Source organism: Chelonoidis abingdonii, chromosome 14, assembly GCF_003597395.2.
Source record: "Chelonoidis abingdonii isolate Lonesome George chromosome 14, CheloAbing_2.0, whole genome shotgun sequence".
Lineage (NCBI taxonomy): Eukaryota > Metazoa > Chordata > Testudines > Testudinidae > Chelonoidis > Chelonoidis abingdonii.
In genome coordinates, this window is record NC_133782.1 from 4907955 (window position 1) to 4930450 (window position 22496).

Below are 22496 nucleotides of genomic sequence, written 5' to 3' on the forward strand. Positions count from 1 at the left end.
TCAGAAGAGTGAAGTTCTGGCACAGCCTTCCACGGGAAATAGTGGGGGCAAAAAACCTAACTTATTTTAAGACTGAACTTGCTAAGTTTATGGAGAGGATGGTATGATTGCCTGCAATGGTCTGTGGCCCATCCGTGATTACTATTAGCAAATATCTCTACTGGCCAAAGATGACACTAGAGGGGGAGGGCTCTGAGTTAGAAAGAATTCTTTCCCAGGTGTCTGGCTGGTGGTTCTTGTCCACATGCTCAGCGTTTCATTGAGTGCCGTATGTGGGGTCAGGAAAGAATTTTTCCCCAGGTCAGATTGGCGTAGACTCTGAGGGAGTTTGCTTTTCTCTTTAGAGTAAGGCGTGGGTCATTGGCCTGTTTTGAACTAAGTGGTGGATTTTCTGTAGCTTGAAGTCTTTAAATCAAGGTTTGAGGACTTCAGTAACTCAGCCAGAGGTTCTGGTCATACTACAGGAATGGGTGGTTGAGGGTCTGTGGCCTGCAGTATGCAGGAGGTCAGACTAGATCATCGTGGTGGTCCCTTCTGGCCAGAACATCTGAGGCAGTAATGACGCACTCCATTCTGGATTTAAGCACCTACCATGCTCATTATTCTTGGTAATGTGGCCTTTTAATCTCTGACTTAACAAAAATTGGAATCTTCCTATTTGGTTTTTAGGAATCCTATGGTCAGAAGCAATTTTCCTTGAGGCAAGACCACAGCGAAAGACCAAAAGTGTGGACGCCCTGAAGAAGTGTGAGCACGACCCTCACGTCCTATTGGCTGTAGCCAAGTGAGTAGCTATTCCTATTTTTAATGAAGTAAAGGTAGACATTTTGTCTCTGGACACAAATTAAGGTCAATACACCATGAAAATACTGCTGCAGATCAGTATCACGTGGTCTTGCTTCAATACAGTATTGATATGCCTCAAATCCAGGAACAACTGATGCATCTGTATAGCTGCCTCTGAGCATCAGCGCAAATCAGCTTCTTTCTCTTGATTGAACACAAGCTGTCTGCCTTTTCTCAGAGTACTAATGTCAGCTGGGAAGTGTAGGAGTGCAATGGGGAACACTATGGATTCATGCTGAGATCTGTTCTAATGTTAGGTTTAGGTACACTGAAAACATCACTAGCATGGGATCTCTTGGTACATAACTTTGACAAAGACTTGAAATCAAGCTGTAATTGCTTTTCCTTTTGGGGATATGTTGTTCATGCCCATGGAAGCATGGGGCTGCTTGTGCTGGCCATTGTGCCAGTTTAATGTGGACAGGTGCTATTTAAACTCCCTGTCTCTTTCCTCTTAGTCTCCAAATTCTGCCAGTGGCCCATAATCTTGACCCGGCATACTCTGCATTTCCAGTTCTGCTGCTCCCATTATCCCATGCTGTTTCATTTTGGGGATTTCCTGAGTATAAGTTGCCGGTCATGCTGAATTTGCTTCTGTGAAGGAGGCAAATGTCCATTTAGGAATTGAAACAAGACTAAAATGTCATTTTCTCTTGTTGCCTAGACCAAATTTTGAGTTGTCTAATGTTGAAGGGCGAGTACTTTAATCCACTGTGCTTCATGGCTTTTTTCCTGTTATTTTATGTTAAGGGGCTCCATTCAAGTGCAGGCGTGACTTTAGTGCTATAGTGATTGGAACCAGCTGTTTTTTCTTTTGTAAATACCAGAAGAGTTTAATAGAGGAAGTGTGTAAAACAGTGCCCAAATCTTACACAACTTTTCTTGTAAGCCAAAGCAAATCATACAGGATTCACTCCAGTTACTATGGCACTAGGGTCTGCCAGACAATGACAGCTGACTTCTTCAGTTTTGTCAGCAAAGGAGAAGAATTTTAACTTTCGTTTTAGGGAAACTGGTTCCAGGTCCCTTCTGGAACAGCCTCAGACTTTTTAGTAGCTAAACTAAACCCAGCACAAGTTGCTTCTGCCTCCCGTAATGAGTCTTCTGTATGTGTCTCTGATACCTTGGGCTGTAACATGATTGTGAAGAGTTTTTATTAAAAGGAAATGTTACTGCAAATTGTTACTTTGCAGGTGTTTTGTCTGTTTCCTATCAGTGTTCATGCTCTTTAAATCACAGTTTATCTAACACCGAACAATCAAGAGTATCATAAGGCTTAAAAAACAATCATGTTATCAAACCATAAAATTATACAACTTAACAGCTTAGCCAATTACACAGCGTCCTATTCATAAAGACCTCGCTAGTTTTAATTGAACTCTATTTGATGTACAGAAACCAAACCCATAAAATATGACTCAGTTGATTAGTTCTTGGGGGGAGAAGTTTTGAAATTCACGAGCAAAATTTGAGAAATGGCGACAGGCAATGTGAGTGCAAAAGTTGGGGTTTAAACATCTAAATCCCACTCCTACCCTTTTGCATTGAAACAGATTTTCAATGTACATCTGTTTCAGTAGGTTTTAGTATTTCAGTATATACGTGCACTTGTACTGATGGCTCTGCTGCACAGTACGATGGGTTCTGATTCAGATCTTGGCCTTTGTAAATCTGGACACATTTCTATAGGTCCAGGACTTAAATAAGTTCCAAATATCTAAAGATTATACACAACTTGTTAGATAGCTACAAGATCTTAAAACATTAAGAACATGGGGGTGGGACATAAGATTCCCTGCATGATCCTCTCATTTTATGAATTTGGTGCAGCATGGTTGACTGACAGTAAGCAAATGAGGGAGAAGATTCTGTCTGGGTTTCAAGAAGTACACCTGTACCCTGATATAACGCTGTCCTCAGGAGCCAAAAAATCTTACCGTGTTATAGGTGAGACTGTGTTATATTGAACTTGCTTTGATCCACTGGAGTGCACAGCTGTGCCCTCCTGGAGCGCTGCTTTACTGCATTCTATCCGAATTCGTGTTATGTTGGGTCGTGTTATATCGGGGTAGAGGTGTAATAACATTCTTTCTTCAGAACATCTGTGTAAGCCGGTGCGTTCGGGCCCCGTCCCCTCAGGTGCGACGGGGAGCCAGGGCGCCTCCTTCCAGGCCACCGGATGGCTCACACTCCGCTCCCGTACTCGAGGGCTGAGCAAACAAAAGTCTATAGGCCCTGGCCCTTAGACAGAGCGGGCAGCAAACAGTCCAGGCTCAGCTTAGGAGCTGAACAAACAAAGTCTATAGCCCAAGCCCTCAGGCAGGGCGGGGCAGCAAACAGGCTCAGCTTAGGGGCTGAGCAAACAAAGTCTATAGCCCAAGCCCTCAGGCAGGGCGGGGCAGCAAACAGGCTCAGCTTAGGGGCTGAGCAAACAAAGTCTATAGCCCAAGCCCTCAGGCAGGGCGGGGCAGCAAACAGTCAGGCTCAGCTTGGGGGCTGAGCAAACAGTTAAGGGGGCTCTGACCCTTTGGAGCAGGGCAGAGCAGCAAACAGTTCAGGGGGGCTCTGACCCTTTGGAGCAGGGCAGAGCAGCAAACAGTTCAGGGGCTCTGACCCCTCTGGAGCAGCAAACAAACTGTAGCTCTGGGTGAAGGGGGATACTGCCACCCGGTTACAGGTGGCAGGGGGAACGCAGGCCCACCCACTCTTCTGCGTTCCAGCCCGGGGCCCTAGTAGCGGCTGTCACCGCTAAGGCGGTCAGTGGGGATCCGCACCGAAACACACTGACTGGGTGATCAGTAGGGATCGTGGCCGATACAGATGACCATAGGCTCGGGGCCCTCTGCGGCCTGACTGTGGTCAGCCGCCCCCGGGCTATTTCCAATCCCCCCTTCTCCCGGTACCTGTCCTTCCTCGGCGTACGGCGTCGGGTCCCAGACCATGGGTTCCTCGGAAACCTGGGAGGCAGTAGGGTCCGGTGGCTCCTCCGGATAGCCGGCACAGGGTCGTGTGGCTGGGGGTCCTCGGGGTACCTGGCGCAGGGCAGGTCGGGCCAACGCTCCTCGGGATAGTGGGCCCGGGGCAGCTCCGGCCAGCGTTCCTCTGGATAGTGGGCCCGGGGCAGCTCCGGCCAGCGCTCCTCTGGGTAGTGGGCCTGGGGTAGGCTGGGCCGAGCGGGAGCTCGGGCCTCCACGTCCGTCCTCCTCGGCGGCCGGCGCTGAACTGAGCTCTGAGCCCTGGCTCTTATACTTCCTGTCCCGCCCCTTGACTTCCGGGGGGCGGGAACAGGCGGTAGTGGCTCCGCCCACCAGGGTGCCTGCTCTGGCTCGTTCCCCTCAGGTGCGACGGGGAGCCAGGGCGCCCCCTTACAATCTGACTCTCCCCCCTGCTCCCTTCCTTGGTTGGGGGCTAATTTAGCCTTTTAGGCTCAGTCAGCAATCTGCAAGGAAACAGTGGATGTTTCATTTACCTCTGTAGTCCCTCTACCACCTTCCCAGGCAGAAGGATCTCTTTTGCAAAGCTACCCCCTCTGTGCTGGGAGAGTCAAGAGCTGAACTTTTCAAGCAGTGTCAGGTGACCCATTGTCTGTGCAAGTAGAGAGTGATCTGCCAACTGCTCACTTCTGCTTTTCTTCTTTTCCTTCCTGCAACAGGTTGTTCTGGAGTGAGCGTAAAATAACCAAGGCCCGAGAATGGTTCCATCGAACGGTGAAGATAGATTCAGACCTGGGAGATGCTTGGGCTTTCTTCTACAAATTTGAGCTCCAGCATGGCACTGAGGTAAGAGTGTGTGTGTCTCTCTCTCTATAGATAGAAGCCGTGACCTCCTGGGGAGTGGTCCAGCATCCCCACCTCACCTTCCGCTGGCTAACAGGACTGTTTTTGAAGCCCATCCTCACCATTCATTAATCAGCAACAGAAATCACTTCTCAGCCGTTAAGAGCACCCTGTTCCTAGCAGAGAGTATGTTTCCTCTGCAGTACACTGGACCTGAGGAGTTGAAGACTGAGACTGCTTTTGCTAACTAGATAATTATAAGCAGTGTGACTTAAAACATGGTGTTTATAAACCAGCATTGTTAATAGGTGGAATTACTTTTTAGATTTCAGCTTCAGAAATTGCCAGCTGATTGCCTTAACGAATGGAAAATATAAACCTACAAATGATTTAATCACTTTCTGAATCCAGAACCTTTCAGAGCTGCTGTCTCAAAGCTCTAAACAAAAAAGGTTCTATATCTTAGCAGACAGCTTTATGTGGCTGAGAAAAAATTGTGTGCAATCCTAGTGTTTGATTATAGATCAGAGCAACCGTCAACCTAGTGTACCCCATCTGTGTTCTCTGTGGTTCTGCAGGAAATGATCATTGTCAAGCCAAATGCCATATTGAACACCCACTGCCACTGCATGTCTATTCTTAAACTGAAGTGTGTAGTTTCTGTTTTTGAAGCAGAGGATGGGGGACTCTTCAGGATGTTAGCAGTGCATGTAACGCTTGCCACAGCTCTGGTACATTTAGGCAGAATGTGCACTTTTCTCTACATGCACCCTCTGGTGTTCCTTAATCAATTCCACTTGATATCGCAGCATGGAAAAATAATACGGAGTTTTAAAATTAGAAACTGCTACCCCAATAATAGATGCAGTAAAATGTGCTCTGTTGAGCACTGACCCCAAGCACACTAACTTTTCTGTGTGGTCTTCCAAAGATGGTATTTCTACTCAGTCCACCAGGAGTGAATCTCACAAAAACCATCACCACAAGGAACTCAACACAATTGGCAGCCTGTCTTTGCCATCCGCAGTTACAGTAGCTGATACAAAAATGTATGAGATCAACCTTCATTCTTCAAGGTGTAAGCCATCTGCTAACTGCTTGGGGTTAGTAAGAAGTTTCCCTATAGGTGTTGCTGGATAACTGCCCCTTATGAGGGTTTTTATCCCATTCCCTGAAATACCTATCTGAGTTGCAGTTGGAAATCACATACCGGATCCGATGGACCATTGTTCTAATCCAGTGTGGCAGTTCCTATGTAATGCTCATGAGAAACCTGGTACTGAGCTGATGTGAGACTTCTTAGCTTCAGTGAGATGAGTCCCACTCGATATGCTTGATGTGTCTAGGCAATTCAAGGAAAGCCTCCACCACAGTTGCCTTGATTCTGCCTGAACTGTGACTAGGGAAACGGTTTCATTGTCTGGCAGCCTAGAATGTACTAAGACTAGGCTATAGAGCACCATATTAGATTCATAACTGCAAAATGTCCGTTTTTCTGTGTTCTCTCAAAACAAATCTTAAGATTCTGTTGAAGAGCAACTATGTAAAGAATGTGGGGAAAGGTAGATGGTGGAAAACCAAACATAATTTGGCAGCCCATTGGGCTGCTTTGCAAAGCAGAACAGTTGCCATTATTGCCAAGCTTTAACCTTCATTTATTCCTAACCCTGATTTCCACCTCTTTTTCTTTTTTTTTTTTTAATGGTCTGTATAAGCGCTTAACTTTCAGCACAATGTACCAATGCATTAGAGGGAATGGTAGAATCTGAAGACCATCTTACTCATCTAGGGGAAAGAATTGTGGGATTAAGATAGTCCCAACCTGTTGTTTTTTCTTATTCTGTAGGAGCAGCAGGAAGAGGTGAAGAAGCGCTGTGAGAATGCTGAGCCCCGCCATGGAGAGTTGTGGTGTGAAGTGTCCAAGGACATAGAGAACTGGCAGAAAAAAATTGGAGAGATCCTAGTAGTTGTGGCAGCCAAAATTAAAAATGCCTTCTAGAATATGCTGTGTTCAGCTGCATCAATCACCCCTGCAGGACATGGTCCCTTTGCTATACATGTTTCCAACACCCTCAACCCTGCCAGTGACGCAATCGCTTAGAGGAAACAAAGGAAGTTGGTGGAACAAATGAGGACCACTGGTTTTCCAGAAAAAATATTATGATGAGGAGACAGTCCCTTCCACTCCTGCAGTAGTGCTTGAGACTGTTCATTGCAGTCTGTGGTGTGGCATAATCAGATGCGTTTGTGTTGTAATGTCTTCTGTGAACATTGCTGGCAGGTGTTGGTGCTGAGTCATTTTGCATAGGTTTGATGGGCCTTCTCATTTGGATGTCTGAACCCATTCTGTAAATTCAAACCTTAATTATTACTTGATTACTTTCTGATGACTTGCAGCTTCTCTGGTGTCTTCCCTGGCTCGAGTTCTCTTCCTGTCAACCAGGCCTTCAGTTTCTTGGTGTTTGGCCCTTTTAATGATGACTCTTTGTCAACAAAGCTGTCTCCTTGATATTTAAGCATGCAAAGGCTTAAAGAACTAGGAACCAAAGAACAATTATCGCTGAAAGACATGCCTGGAATGTTGGGGTGGAAGGAAGGGCGTGGTGGCAGAAACGGAAGGCAAAACTGTATGTTTGGTGTGACAAAGCTAGACTGGAACTGCCTCCTCAACTTTTGGGATAGAATCCTGGTCAGATTTTTGTTGAAAACTATTCTTAATTGAGCATTTTGTGAAATCCAATAACCAGAACCTATTTTTAGTGATATTTTCTCTAATTTTTAAATGTATAATATAAGCATATTATTTTAATAGAATAATTTCATTTTAATACTACAGCAGTAGTGTTAAAACAACATGGTAAAAATAACTCGAGGCTCTTTAAAGGAAAAATCCTTATTCTTAGAACCATTAAGAAGCCATGTGCTTTAACAGCTGAAGCTGATCTCCAGGATGGATGGATATGAAAAACTTCTTCAAACTCAGATGGAGAAACTAGCTTGTTGCTGGGATGATCTTGGAGCACATCTCTCTGTCTGCAGCCCCTTGTCTTAGGTTCCATGAGTAAAGTTGTCTAAAGCTATGAGCAGTGCCATTTTTTGACCCAAAGGGGTGACTTTCATTCTCTTGATCCTCCTTTGAGTGAAAAGAAATGTCCTCCAGAGAGATTGTATCTATTTTATTCTTCATCAACTGAAAAATACAAATGTCTCCAACTTCATTTAATAGCATTTGTATACTAGGATATAGTGATTTTTTTTTAAGTATATATCATCATAGAATGTTGTTTGAAGAAAACCTGTCACTTGCCTGGAAAACTGTACAGATGTAATGGGATGCTATAAAATACAATTGTCTTGTGTTTCGCTTTGAATTCTATTTGACCACCATCTCCTCCATTGCAGTGACTGTTGCATGTCAAAGAGTAAATGCAGGGTGGTTGGATCTGACTAGTGGGTGGGTACCTTATGAAAGGCCAGCTACTCCTTACAAAGATGCCCGTGTGAGGAATGTATCTGTGTGCCAAGCTTTCTCATATTCTTTTGCTTTAAGTGCCACATTGTTTAAGGAACGGCCACTTATGATGAAAGTTTTTCTTCCTGATTTATAAATGCAAAATGAAGCCAGGTGTTGTCTCTCAGGTAGCTGGTGAGAACATGTGCAGTTGCACCTTCATTAAGAAAAGTATATCTCGTTAGTGTGCTGGGGGCTTGTAAGCTTTTAAAGGCTCAGGCCTGCAGCTGTTAGGGCAAGCAGCATGGAGAGGGAGGACCTCCCCTATCCCAAGAGATTCTCCATCACTAACAGTGACTTTCTTTCCGTCACTGGAGAATGGGGACTGGTGCAGAGGGAGAATGAAGATTCTCTGCATAGGGAATGCAGGGGTTAGTCTGGGTTAACCGTACTGGGAGGGAACAGGGGTATTAATTTGTTGGGGTGGGGAGCATAGAGATAAGGGGATAGTTTAACTAGGATTCCCAGAGTTGGGTCAAACTAATAATGGTTCTGCAAGGGGTCAGCTTGAAAAAAATGTGTTAACAAATTAGACAAGGTGGGTGAGATCTTTTATTGGACCAACTTTTGTTGATGAGACACAAGCTTAAAGCAACAGAAGTTGGTGCAATGAAAGATACTACCTCACCCACCGTGTGTCTCTCATATCCTGGGACCAATATGGTTACTGCATAGATTAACAAATGGCATTTACATACTGTATTGAATACTTATGGGGCCTAGCCTGACCTATCCTCTGCTTACAGGTGATGACCCTTCCCTGTCTTTTCATCTGTCCTTTCTCTCTTTAGATTGTAAGATCTTTGGAGATGGAACTGTTCCTCTTGGTTAGGAAGTGCCACAGTACTGGAAATGTGCTAGACAATCTACATACAATAGTACTCAGGGCAGCAAACTTGGGCTTTGTGGTCACCCAGGTACAGAGGGCCTGTAAAGCCCTCTCTGGCTCTTAAGTCCTGCAGTGAGGCTGTGTTGGATGGAATGCAGTGGGGTTTTCACACTCTGCTTTGGAATGGGCTGGGGATGGGCTGTTGGATCCAATGCCTGGGAAAATCCAAAATAAAGGAGAGGGGTTTGGAGGGTTGGGATGCTGCCCATTGGTTGAGGGCTGAATTCCATCCTTCCCTGCATTTGCTTTGTTCCCAACACAAAGTCCATTCATTCAGGCTTTGTATGAGATTGGAGTGAACTTTATTTAAAGAGCATAAAATGTAGCAACATACTAATGCAAAAATTCACCTTCAGAGTAAATGTACTCTCTGAGGCACAGAATGGGGTATTGAAAGGATCAGGATGTGAGGGCTAGGTACCAGCAAGTGGATTTGTTTCCTTTAGAGCATGAAATTCCTCTTGCCACCCAGTATTTCTACCTTTCACCTTATCTTTCAAAATCTCATAATTTTTTATGCCTTTTTTTAATGGACCCTTCCCTTTACCAGCTTAATGTTTTTAGATATCTTTAACATTTTGAAAATGGATTTTTGAATCTGTAAATTTTATTTATATGCACATAGAGCACAATAAACATGTCCGGATCCAACCTTCAGTGGGGTGTCCTTGAGTATACGTAGTTCCTCCTGCTTCAATCAATGATCCAGCAGACTATTCCCCTCTCAGATCCCTCTGGAAGGCTCAGTTCTGCCAAGATGTCTAAGAATTGAATTGGGTTATTCAGGTACCCTACTAAAAGCCACACATTTTTGCTTCATGGTTCTGTGCCCTCTCCTTTGCCAAGTAACTCTTTATTGCTATTAACTCATTCCTTTTTTGTTGTTCCATTAATGTTTGTTACATCATGTATGAACTTAGATTGTAAACTTGGGGCATGGGCTGTGTCTTATTAATATCTAGATGCCTAGCATGCTTTTGGTTGCTGTCAAATCTTTAGATTAGAATTTGTTCTGTAAAAATCACGGTGAAATAATTTGTTAGGTTTAGCTGACATCACACTCTAAATAAGATTCTGAGCTCATTCATCTGAGGCCACCAAAGGTACCTTTTTTAACCTCTCTTTGTGTGTGTAAATAGTGCTCAAGTGTCTTAACCATTTCACACTGCCTACTCACACTAAGTTCTATAAATTGATGTCTAGCAACATGATTTTATAGTACAAAGTGCAGTTATGAACACCAAAGTAGATTAATTCCATTTTCGATCCACTTTCAGAAATTGCTAATGATTAAAACATGTTGCTAGTAGAAACTGAAAGCAAAAAGTCTGGCTTGCCACATCTGCGGTCACAGCAGTTAGCTCCACAGCAATAATTCTCAGCCCCAAAAGATGGTTCTGTGAGAGGAAGGATGGAGCCAATGCCTTATTTCCAAAGCAGAACTCCCAAGTGTATGTTCTTGCATGTGTTTCAGCATCTTCAAACCTCTGGCAGCTTGGCTTAGGCATGGCTGTCTTCAGCAGTAGTAGCTCTGTAGTGTTTTAGAAGCCTTACCTGACCTGTGCATGCCTGGCACTGTGTGCTTCAGTTTGAGACTGGCTTTCAGGAGACCTTCTGGAGGTGGTTGTGGTTGTGGTGTTTGAAACATTTAGGAAGGGAGATGGTTAGTTATTACCTGTAGTGTGATAGCCCTGTCCAGTACTGGCAATGTACATACATGGAACACGCTTTGAAATTTCAGTTGAAACCCAGAAGGGACTTGCCCTTGTTGCTCCATAGATAGGTACTTCATGAGCACCCCAAAAATCCCATCCTCTGCCCGATGGGACTTGACTCCCAGCACTTTGTGCTGTAGAACGGAGCAATCAGACCTGACCCTCCACTCCCAGGCAGAGACTCTCTTCTCCATCTCCTCTATAAACAAGTTATCTCCTGATATTATCCTACCCCCCTCTCAAGGCTTTAAGAGCCTGCTTCACTCCCGCCCCCTTTTCCCTTCCTCCAGCTCTGGGAGGGCAGGTGCAGGTCTCCGGCTGGGATAACCCGGTCAGGCAGGATTTGGGGGTGGCGGGAGGTGGGGGTGGGACTACAGCCGCGAGCGCTTTATCCCCTCCCACTCCTACTATTAGATCCTGGAGCCAAGTTCAAATGCTGGGACCCAGCTGGAGCAGGGGAGCCCAGCGCAGGAGAGGGAGCGGCAGGGGCGCCGGATGAGACGGGTCCCCTGCGCCGGGCATCCTGGAGCTCGGAGGGACTGCCAGGGACCATGCAGCTGGGCGCCTCGCCTCCCACCGCGGGCACTTGCAGATGTGGGGATCGGCACCGCGAGCGATAAATGGTGAGTGTCCCGGGGAGGGGGTTAATCCCAGCCAGCGGCAGCTGACAGCTGGAAGTTTGCGCTGCGGGGGGAGGGGGCTGAAAGGGTTTTTGGGGACCACATGGGGTTCCCCCCCGCCCCCAAAGAAGAAGCACCGATTCCAGCTAGATCCAGAAGAAGGAACTGGAAATTCCCACTCAGCACCGGCCCCAGGGACTGTGAGAAACCCCGCTCGCCCCGGGCCAGGCTTTCCTGTAAATGTTCCCGCTTTTCAACAGCGGCTGCTTGTTTCTGGAAAGGGGAGGGACCGGGACCCCCCCTCCCCCCCCCGCACACCCTCACTCACACACACACAGACCCGGTCCTGGTGCGGGCTCATGGCTGGAACCTGGTCGTTGCACGGAGCCGGCGTGGGCGTGTGTAGATACTGAGGGTGGGGGGTCACTGGGGGCTCGTCCAGCCCTGTGAAAAGAGCACAAAGCACCAGCCAGCTGCTGTGATCGGGGGCAGCCGAGCCAGGGAGAGACGCGTTTGCAGGGGAGAGAAAATCCTAGCCCTGCAGTGCGCACAAATCGGTGCGTTGGCGGAGGGGGAAAGCTCTGGCCTTAATTAGCAGTGTGTTGAAATCCATTTCCTTCGGGCTTGTCTGCATGTGCCTCTGCGAGGTGTAAGGCAGAGCCAGCCAGACCCCGTCTGCCCTCCAAGCTACCCCAAGCCACAGGGGTCAGGCCCCCGGCAGACTTAGCGGGGCAGTGCAATCCAGGACACTGTGTGTGTGGGGACCAAAGTGGTTTCTGCTGAAGCAGATTCTGTGCCTCAATCAGTGAGCGCTGAGTTTAGAGCATGTGCCACCAGGAAGTGCTCTGTCAATACTAGTGATTTCCCTTATCTGTCAGTGTTTGCTAGAGGATTAAGGCCAGGAAAGAAAAGATTAGCCCCTGGCCTCCGGCGTGTGCAAAGCACAGTTTAACATGCTGAGTTTTTGTACCCAGCTGCCTGTACAGTTCACAGACCTGTTCTTAACCTTACAAATAACTCCTGGTCCTTCCATGGAAGGAGGTGACTTCTAAACCCAGAATGAGCATTTCCTGGATGCTACTAACAAACATTAAGTGATGCCAATTGTTGACATTTTGTTTGTGTGTAAGGGGGGCAGGGGCCAAAGCCTTCAGACTGTCTTGGAGAGAGAATTAGTAATCCCCAGGCATGTGGATTAACTATAATAACTTTTTCCACCTCTGAACAGTGCCAATTACTAAGAGAAAACAGTTCTCGAGATTTGTTCATTAGAGTCTTCCTTCCAGAAGCGTGTATCTCTTACGGGCACCCCTCCACCAGGCTGGTCATGTGAGTTGTGAGAATTGCGGGTCACAGCCTTTGAGAGCGTAGCCAGCCTGTCTTGTTAATGACAGACTGTGTTTTTTCACATATTAAGGACTGAAAATGTAGTACCCGTCCCAGCTGCTTGGAAATGGTGCAAGTGTCGCTGTGTTCCGGAATTTGATATTTATGGAAAGAGTCCTTTACTTAATAGCTCAAGTGAAATTGCCAGGCCTTCTTTCCTCTGTGGGGAAGCCTTCCTGAGCAGCAACCCTTAGACTTTGGCCGGTGTCGGTGTAGAAAGGGATATTCCGTTTGCAGCGAAGCTGGCATTTTGATGAATGGTTTTGAGGGTTATTTATATCTTCTGTGCTGTGTTGAAGTTTGCTCTGGAGTGATATCTCCCGTCTCTTGGAGAAATGTACAGAGAAAACAAAACTGTGCAACTGGCTCTCTGAGACGATTCTGCCACACCCAAAGAGAAATTCCACTCCCTTCGCTGGGGCAGAAGGAAGTGAACCTACACCATCCCTTGACGCGTCTGAGGATCATTGATTTTTCAAAGACAGGACAAGCACTGAGATAAAATTTATTTACTTCATCCACTCAACAGTCTCAGATATCAAAGCTTTGGCTTCAGGGCTATGCCGTGGCTGGCTTCAGTACTGCTTGGAAAGCATGAAGCCTGAAGGTTTGCCTAGAGATCCGTGCTGCACCAGTGCAAGCAGAGACCTGCGTAGGCTATTTCCACCCCCCCACACATTTAGCCATCAAGAGCATCTGTTTTGTTCCTGTGTGAGACCACTGAGCACCTGGATTAAAGGAACTTTTTGAAAAGCTGGAGCAAGTGCAGAACTACCCAGTGCAGAACAATTGCACAAGAGACCATGTCTCCCTGGATTTTATTGCTCCTGTATTTTATATTCAGCATCTTTTTAAGATGTGACAAAATAGGCTTCCCACACAGCAGCCATTCTTCTGCCTATTCAGGCATCCTTTGTCCCTATGCACCATTGTGACAGCTGCCCCCAGTTTTGTTTGGACACACAAAATCACCTCTCCAAGGACAGAGATGCTTTTGCCATTAATTCTAAATGAAGTCTTTGGATTTGACCCTGAAATGGCCTGGGACCATCCTACCTAAGACTGCATTTCTCCCATGCTGCCAGAGCAGCAAGCTGGGGTGAAACTGAAGCTCCTTTTCTCTAAAAGGAGAAGGAAGTGCTGGAGTGTGTTCTCCAGGTGGGCCTCTCAGCTTTGGAGTTTCCTCTCCTCTGGTCTGATAAAGTCCAAATCTGTCGGGAATGCTGCACAACCTGGTTAGCTGACCCGGGGACATGTATTCCCGAAGGATACCTTACTTATACTGCAGTCCAGTGCACTCTTAATACTTTCCACTTCTTATATAGGAGCTCCCCATATGCACTTCTGGAGTCTGGGTCCATGCTGACCCCACCCTGTACAGCTGACCATTCTGCTTTTAAACTACACAAGTGAACCAGCTTCCTTTCAGCCTACAAGGCAAAGGGCAGGCAGGTCTCCAGTGCCTGGCACTAGTGTACAATGCTGAAGCTGAGTCGTTCTTTCCCATCTAGATTCTCCCCAGAACTCTCCTTTGTGCTGTTCTGCTGCTGCTGCTGCTTGTATCGGTGCTGAGCAAGGGCAAGGCAAAGTGCAGCATTGTGGAAATCCTGCGGCAATACCAAGCCGTGATCTTTGATGAGCTCCAGAACCTGGTGAGTGGAGCGGACAATCCCTGGCAGGCGGGCGGGTATAAAAATGTCACTATCTGGCCATGTGGCACAGGTTGTCTTAGATAGCATAGGGCCTTTGGAGCAGGGACTGTGGCTTCGCTGATGTGGGTACAGCACCCAGTGGAATAGGGCGTCCATCCCACCTGGGCCTTTAGGCATTGTGGAATATAACAGTGTTCCCTGCGAATGGGAAGCGCGCACCTAGAGTGCCCCTGGAATTCAGCTGCCAAGACAACAGCATCCTCATGAAAAGTGCCAGGAGATTTTTGTAAGGAGCACTCTCCCCCTATCAAGCCCGCCAGAGAGCCTCATGGGGTGCTTTGCTCAGTTCAGTGGGTCTCTTCTCCCCAGCGCATAGAGCTTGTGCTGTGCACAGAGCACGGGATAGTAACTTCAGGAGAGCCGGGGAGAAAGGCCCAAAGCTGAGCAGCTTGTAATCCTTTTATTTTACGCAGAAAAACTTGACTCAATCTGCTGAAACACCAAGGAGGGAGAGAGCTGGCCCAGCCTGCCTCTCTAACAAGGTAAATGGTTTCTCTGCAATGTGCTTTTGTGTGGGGGTGGGGGCTGTACACCAGCGTCCTGTACTAGATGAAATCAGGACTGCTCAACTGTGGGTCATCAGCCCTGTACCGCTAGCTTACAGCCAGTACTTTCCTTTAGCTCAAAGGAATGGTATGATGGGATAGCCTAATTTTGGCAATTAATTTAGCAATTGATCTTTGATTATCAGCAAGTAAGTATGCCCAGTGGTCTGTGATGGGATGTTAGATGGGTTGGGATCTGAATTACTATAGAGAATTCTTTCCTGGGTGCTGGCTGGTGAGTCTTGACCACATGCTCAGGGTTTAACTGATCGCCATATTTGGGGTCGGGAAGGAATTTTCCTCCAGGGCAGATTGGCAGAGGCCCTGGAGGTTTTTCGCATTCCTCTGCAGCCTGGGGCACGGGTCACTTGCTGGAGGATTCTCTGCAGTTTGAGGTCTTCAAACCACAATCTGAGGACTTCAATAACTCAGACGTAGGTTAGGGATTTGTTACAGAAGTGGATGGGTGAGATTCTGTGGCCTGCATTGTGCAGGAGTTCAGACTAGATGATCATAATGGTCCCTTCTGACCTTAAAGTCTATGAGCACTGGCTGTGTATGTGGAACAGGGTGACCTGAGTTCTCTTCCTGTTTTCACACAGGTTTGGCCATTGAACGTGTGTGTTTGTGTGTGAGAAAGAGAGTGGACGGCTGAGATGTGAGTCTGTACAATACTGGGTCACACATCAGGACATCCTGCAATGCATGTAGGCAAGCCATTTGTCTGGTTTTAAGCTGCAGAGTCGTCTTCTTGGTTTGTTCCCTGTCGGGGACTGAGACAAAACTAGAGGTGGTTTTGTCCAGTATTGGACAGGGGATGACATTTCGGAGAGTGCGTTGCTCCACCCCTCTTGCTGTGACCTCGCATGCCCAGTGCATGCAAGATCACGTGGCAAGGCTGGAACGGCATGCTCTTCAAAATGGTGTCATCTGTGCAATGTGACCTCATGCACACCATGCGTTCAAGGTCCCCCAAGCAGGGGTGGAGCGGGGCACTCTTCAAAATGACATCTGCAGCGCGACTTCCTATGCCCCACATGCGCAAGGTTGCACTGGTGAGGTGAGCCCATGCCATTCCTGAACTAACGGCAAGCCAGATGTTGTGGGAATGCATGAGTGGCCACCCAAACTGCCCAGCAGTGACTAACCCTCATGCCATGGCCACTCAGGATTTCGTGGCAGCAGAGACACAGCCAAATTGTGACCGACGCTCGCTTTCGAGCCAGTTCGACACACTCCCCTAGCTAGACAAAGCCCAGCCACAAGTGTGTGAGACTCACAGAAGTTCCAGTCTCACTCTTGACCCTGGTGTGACAACTCCATAGCCAGTGTTGTCACTGTGCTGTACACCAGGGATCCTCAGAGCTCCGTGGCTACAGCAAGAGACTCCGAACTGCCATTTGCTATTGGAGCAGTTACAATTCCATCCAGGAGGAGGCAGTAGAGCACAGACACACTAACCAGTTCATTGTGCTATGTGCCCCTTTCATTAGGGTGACCAGACAGCAAGTGTGAAAAATCAGAACGGGGGCGGGGGTAATAGGTGCCTATATAAGACAAAGCCCCAAATATCGAAACTGTCCCTATAAAATCGGGACATCTGGTCACCCTACCTTTCACATGGTTTATTGCTAACACCTGAAGATTTTGCTGTTTGCTCTGTTCTGAGTTCCTGCCCCGTAGCTTTTGTGTAGCTAAAAAGCCCTCGGTTATTAGCTACACAAATCTGTGAGGCAGGAACTCAGAACAGAGCAAACAGCAAAATCCTCAGTTTGCTGTTTGTTGTAGCTAATAACCGAGGCTTTTTCTTTTGTATTCAAACAAGGGGAAGTGTGTGTGTGTGTGGGGGGGGGGGGGGGTCATCAAAAAAATGGTGCCCATGACCCGCCCTTTGAGGGAAAGACTGCAGGTCTCTTTAGCAGCTGGGGTGGAGCCTGCTAGGCAGCAGCAGTGCTAACGTGGCGGTGCAGGTAGATGGGCGGCAGGTAACACTTGTATCACTTCCATGGTGACACTGCCTGTGGCCACAGCCTCATGTCTTGTTCCCCAAGTGGTCAGCAGAACAGCTTCCCTAAGCTGTATTCTAGTGGGCATTACGGTACAGAGTGGGAGAAGGGTGTTTTTTGTTGTTTTTTTTTGGCAGGGTGGGGCGATGACTATATTTTAGGGCACTATTTACTCCAGTGATCTAAGATGCTGGGCCTCCGAGCTTGTATTAAGCAAGCACTGGCTCCTCTACTTAATCATAGTGTTTTCTGCTTGAGTTGGTTCTGCACATCTGGATTTTGCATCCTTCTTTGTTCAGGAGCAGAAAATCCTGCTGTCTATCTCCACCATGAGCATGTCTCTCAGGGACATGGTCAGAGGCCCCTGGAGGAATCCTGAAGTAGTGGCTGTGATGCAGGTGGTCAGCAACACAGAATCTGTGACCAAACAGAACTGCAAGAAAATCCACAAGGTCGGGGCTTGCTTTTCTCTTCTGCCACGCAGCTGGCATGGTGCAAAAAATAGCAACCATTTGTTAAGAAGTTTAAGTGTTGTAACCTTGTTGGTCCCAGGATATTAGAGAGACAAGGTGAGTGAGGTAATATCTTTTATGGGACCAACTTCTGGTGGTGAAAAAGACGAGTTTTTGAGCTCTTCTTCAGGCCTGTGCAAGCTCGAAGGTGTGTCTCTTTCACCACCAGACGCTGGTCCAATCAAAGATATTGCCTCACCCGCCTTGTCTTTGTTGAGCAGCACATGCAGGCCTGGGGCAAGATCCAGGGTCTCCCCAGAAATGATGCCTTTGAACTGTCACTGAGCTGTTCTGTGGTCTGAAATGAATTCCCTTAGCCTTCGCCTGTGGGAGAGCCCTGGGGAAACCCCAAGCTGATAGCCACCCTCTCCCTATCTGGCACTAGTGCTGAGTTCATTAATGGATACTCTTCACCTGGGAGAGTCGTGGGGGAAAGCCCAAGCTGAGGGAATCTATTCAGATGTTTGATGCCCTTGTGCAAGACTCTGCCGATGAACTCAGGTTACCTGGCACAGTCTCTGGAAATCCCTGGCTCTGCCCCTCCCCCACCCAATTTGTCAGAGAAGCTATTTTATTTCATGTTGTCTCACTGGGGAATGTGGCTGACTGGTCTGAATAGCTGATCGGAATGCCTATGAATGGAGACTGATACCTGGGGGACGGAACCATTTCAAGTCATCTGGGGAACAGATCTTGTGTCTTCTCCACTTACCAAGTGACTTTCATCCATACTAGATGTGTGTGGTCTGCATTAATTAGCCAATATCTAATGCTGGGATTATTTATGAGGATTCTAGGCTGTTGTTGAAATATATATATATAATAGACATAGATATAGATATATAGGAGAAACCCCTCCATGCCCTATCCCCCCCGTTGGAAGTTTTACTTGGAAAGTTTCACCAGGTTGGAATGCACCCACCCTCTCTGGAGGGTGATGCTTGATGGTACAACCTCACAGGTGGCTTCTCTCCTGTACTGCCAGATGTGCATGTGCCCATTGGGGTGAGTGTCCCGGTATCCAGCAGAGCGCACGCAACCCACTGGGAAGTGTGTGTTACAGGTCCCACACCCTCGCCAGTGGGTTACACGCATGCTTGGGGACCCTCATTTTCCAGTGCTATCCCCCTCCCCGTTGCTTTTCCCCACATACTCCTGGGGTACGAACAGCCTGGAACTGGTCTCTGTCCTGTTCGGCATCTGTATCTAGGCCATAGTTTTCATTGCAGTGACTGTTTTTCTTTCTTTGCATGCGAACAGAAGAGTCTGTCAACAGTTACAGAGAAACCGCAACACAGAAGCCAGGGCAACAGGAGAAAGCAGCTGAAGATGATAGCGCGAACAGTGGAAAACTTGGTCACCTGCTGGGAGAAGCTGTTCTCTCTCCACTCAAAGGACTGGGACACATAGGGTCAGTAGGAAGCAGTGCATGGTGCTCTCCCCATGGATGCTGAGCACCTGGGATTGTACCACGACCTCCGTACTAGCCAGTAAGCAACACCGATTTCATGGAAACTCCTTCCTTCTGATTTCTTGGTTCTACTGTTGGGTGAAGCAGGCATTCCATTGCATCCCATTCTTCTCTGTGGGGATCGGAGAGGGACACATCTTCTGTTCATGGCCTGCTCTGCTACTGTTCCAGGTAGCAAATACTGAGGGTCAGATTCAGCCCTGAAATGAACTGAGTGGCATCAACAGAATTTGCTCCTTCATTCTGAATTAAAACTTTCTTGGACGTTTCCACAGTGGGGGCCTTGGCTCCAGCGAGTCTGTGTGTTAGGAATTTGGAAGGACAGGGCAGTAAGCAGGCAGTGAAAGAAGAGGGCAATAGAGTAAGAGGAGGCTCCCGAATTATGAAAATGCTTCTTGTCTGCTAGGAAACCTCTTGCACTGTGTAACACTGACAAACTTGTCGTCGGTGGGGGGGATTGAACCTGGGACTTCTGGTGCTTACTGCATGAGCCTCTACCGCATGAGCTAAAAGCCAATTGGCTGTTAGCTAAGGCAGTAGAGCAGACTCATTTTCTCTCTCTCTTTAAGTGGTCTCAGTGCCACTAGATGGGATAGAGCACCACACCCAGGAGATGTGTGGGTTACAACTGCACCACTTGAGATGGTGTCTGCTGCTTTCCTGGGGCTGTTCATTGACATGCAATATTGTCTTCATACCCCGGAAGTTACTGGGAGAAAGCCATCTAGCTCCCGAAGGGCCAGTGCTTCAGGAAAGGCTGGGCATGGTAGCCATAGTGGCAAGTAGTCTAGGCAATCTTAGATCCCCCTGACATTCCATGGTTTTGAACTAGCTCTGTCTCCTTGTTCTTCCAACCTGCACTCAACAGGCTGGTGCGGAGAATGAAATGGACTTTCTACAGCTGCTACCATCTCCTGGAAAAACCAGGATGAATAGACAATTGAGAATCACTTGTATCTCCTCCCGGGCTGGGTTTCTCTTCCCATCATTCTTTGTGATGGACACTGCAAGAGGACAAGGGAAAGCCAAAGTGCTTTAGGAGGTGGGGTTGATGATTCAGCAAGTGGTGCTCTTCCCTCTGGGTCTGAACTGATGTTGCCTCGTGGTGCTAAGGGGAAGGCTGTGCTGCCTAGATGTAAAACCAGCCTTCAGTTGCTCATCTTTTATGCTATTGTAACTACTGTCCTCTTCCTACCAGCAAAACAAATCCCCTGCTTCTAGAAGAGAGGCTTCTAGAAGAGAGGCCCTTTAATCAGTTATAGAAAACCAGTTGATACTGGTAGGGCTCCAGCCCTGGAGGAAGAGCTGCTCCCATTAGCTTCACCAGAGGATACAACCTGCTGTGGATTCATGCTTAGCGGTGCATTAGGACATTCAGGAACACCCTAGCCAGTGGCTGCTGAGCAAAGTCTTGTATGTATGTGAGGTGGCACTGGGGCTTGGCTCCTGCTTGTGATGCTAGAGGGCAGCAGTTCAAATCACTCTGTGTCCATGGCCAGTGGAGTAAAAAGTGTTTGATCACAGTAGTTCATTCTTTTTGGCCTATGAATCTCCTCTCTGCTCTTCATGGGATAATGCCATTGCTGTACTCTTCATCCTACCTGGTGGCAACCAAGCCCTTACGTATACAGGAGGCTGTTGGTCAAGGTATCTACAGGTCAGAAACACAACACCACGGGCCAAATTCTCCCCTGGAATTAGGGACTGCCACTCCATTGCAGTCAGTAGGCCCTTTTACAGCAGTGGTGAGTATGAGTTCAGGAGGAGCTGGTCTGAGATTCACTGAGCACCTGCAGCTCTTCGAGCAGTGCCCAGCCAGCCTAGCGCAGACAAGTGAACGTCACAGGCGGTGAGCAGAGATCGGAAAGAAACGTCCTTTTACTTACTGGCTGCCTGACATTTAAACATGAGCCTCCCCGAAGGAGCAGCATCGGAAAGGAGCGTGTTTTCCACGCACCAGAACAAAACCTCGGCGAAAATCCTTCAAATCCATGAGCTTTGGAAACACATAAATCCCCCGTATAGCCAATGTTGAAATGCCATAATGGTGATAATTAAAAAAGCCCACATGGTTGGGGAGTGGATAGTTTTTTTCATGAATAACAAATTTTCTCTTACCAACACATTGTGCCTGCTTTCAGTTCTTGGGTGTAATGCCACATTGTTTGCAGCTTCTCAGAAGCTTGACAATAAAATTTCTTCTCGTACTGATTCTGGATTTTTTATCTAGAAAACACAAATTCCCCCCTCTCTTCTAGAGTTTGTGCGGCTGGAGTGGAAGTCCAGGCTTTGATGCCTTGGCTGCTATTTTTAGCTATGCCAGTTGAATTAAAGGTAGTGCAGGTCTGGCCTATCTGAGCTGCAATCACATCTTACTGCCATCTTTTCCCGTCCTTGCTGCAAAAATATCGTCAATGGCTCTTCAGTCTGGGGACCAGATTTTATCACTAAACTAGAATTCCCTCTGCTGGCTGCCGGAGGTGGAGCAGACTCCTCAGAGCATCCCGTTCAACTCCCAGTTGTTCTGTGGTGCTGCTTGCGGGCACGGTCCCTCTGCTGCAACAGCCACCCTTTGCAGCGACCTGTGTAGGTACAGCTATGGCTCTGCTTCACTGCAGTGTCTCACAGGCATAAAGGAGTTCACCCTCACAACACCCCTGGGAGCAGAGAAGTACTGTTATCCCTGGAGTACAGATGGGGAACTGAGGCACAGAGACCAGGGTATGTTTACACTGCAAAAATCATCCAACCAAACCCTGCAGCGGTGGATCTCAGAGCCCGAGCCTACAGACGCAGGCCAACGCTAAGGCACTAACTGTAGCTGTGCAGGTGTTCCTGCTTGGGCTGGAGCTCGGGGTCTGAAAGCCCCCCGCTCCCCAGGTTTCAGAGCCCCAGTGGGAACATCTGCACAGCTATTTTTAGCACCATAGCTCGGAGACTCACTGCTGCAGGGTGTTTCTTGCTGTGGAGATGTCCCCAAAGTGACATGCCCAAGGTCACTCGCAGAGTTGGTAGCAGGCCCAGGAAGAGAAGCCAGATCTCCTGGCTCTCGGTCCTTGTTTGAACTCCTGGATGATGAGGGAGAGGTGAGTGGCACTGCATTCAGAGAAGGGGCCTGTGTGCTCTGTGTGCCTCACAGGCCCATGAGCCCCCTACTCCAGAGCCACCATCGCTACGGGAGAGCAAGCCGCATCCCATGCCTCTCACACCTCCCACACCAGTCCCTGCTGACACAGCCTCAACTGCTGCTGATGCTGGAGTTCCTAGAGCAGCTGTGGCAGTCTGGCTTAGCGGTTAGAACAGAGGGCTGGGCAGAATCACTCTGCCGGGTTCTGTTCCTGACTCTGCAGCTGGCTGGCCTTGGGCAAGCCACTCAGCCTGTCAAGCTCAGTTTCTCTTGCTGTAAAGCAGGTATGATACTAATCGCAGGACTTGTCATACAAACTTGGAGCAGGGGCCGCTCTAGGCTGGTATCCTGTCTCTGACTCTGGCCAGAACCAGATGCTT

General features: G+C 47.8%; 2 protein-coding genes across 2 annotated transcripts in view; both read left to right on the top strand.

The window, feature by feature from the left end:
- PRPF6 (pre-mRNA processing factor 6) overlaps positions 1-7993 on the top strand; it is a 35571-nt gene extending 27578 nt beyond the window's left edge. Inside the window, exons 19-21 of the mRNA XM_032766258.2 lie at positions 670-784; positions 4499-4625; positions 6469-7993. Coding sequence (XP_032622149.2) covers positions 670-784; positions 4499-4625; positions 6469-6621 — 395 coding nt within the window. The 3' untranslated portion in view covers positions 6622-7993. The remainder of the gene's footprint in view (positions 1-669; positions 785-4498; positions 4626-6468) is intronic.
- A 5970-nt stretch (positions 7994-13963) lies between these two features.
- On the top strand, positions 13964-21073 carry C14H20orf204 (chromosome 14 C20orf204 homolog). The gene is made up of 5 exons (XM_075072423.1): positions 13964-13978; positions 14255-14395; positions 14869-14937; positions 17306-17458; positions 18779-21073. The coding sequence occupies exons 1-5, from the start codon at positions 13964-13966 to the stop codon at positions 18926-18928; spliced, it is 528 nt and encodes a 175-aa protein (XP_074928524.1). The 3' UTR covers positions 18929-21073.
- The last annotated feature ends 1423 nt before the right edge of the window (positions 21074-22496 follow it).

Coding starts and splice junctions, on each gene's coding strand:
- C14H20orf204 (XM_075072423.1), top strand. Junction 14,396..14,868: donor TTGATGAGCTCCAGAACCTG/GTGAGTGGAGCG, acceptor TATTTTACGCAG/AAAAACTTGACTCAATCTGC. Junction 17,459..18,778: donor ACTGCAAGAAAATCCACAAG/GTCGGGGCTTGC, acceptor GCATGCGAACAG/AAGAGTCTGTCAACAGTTAC.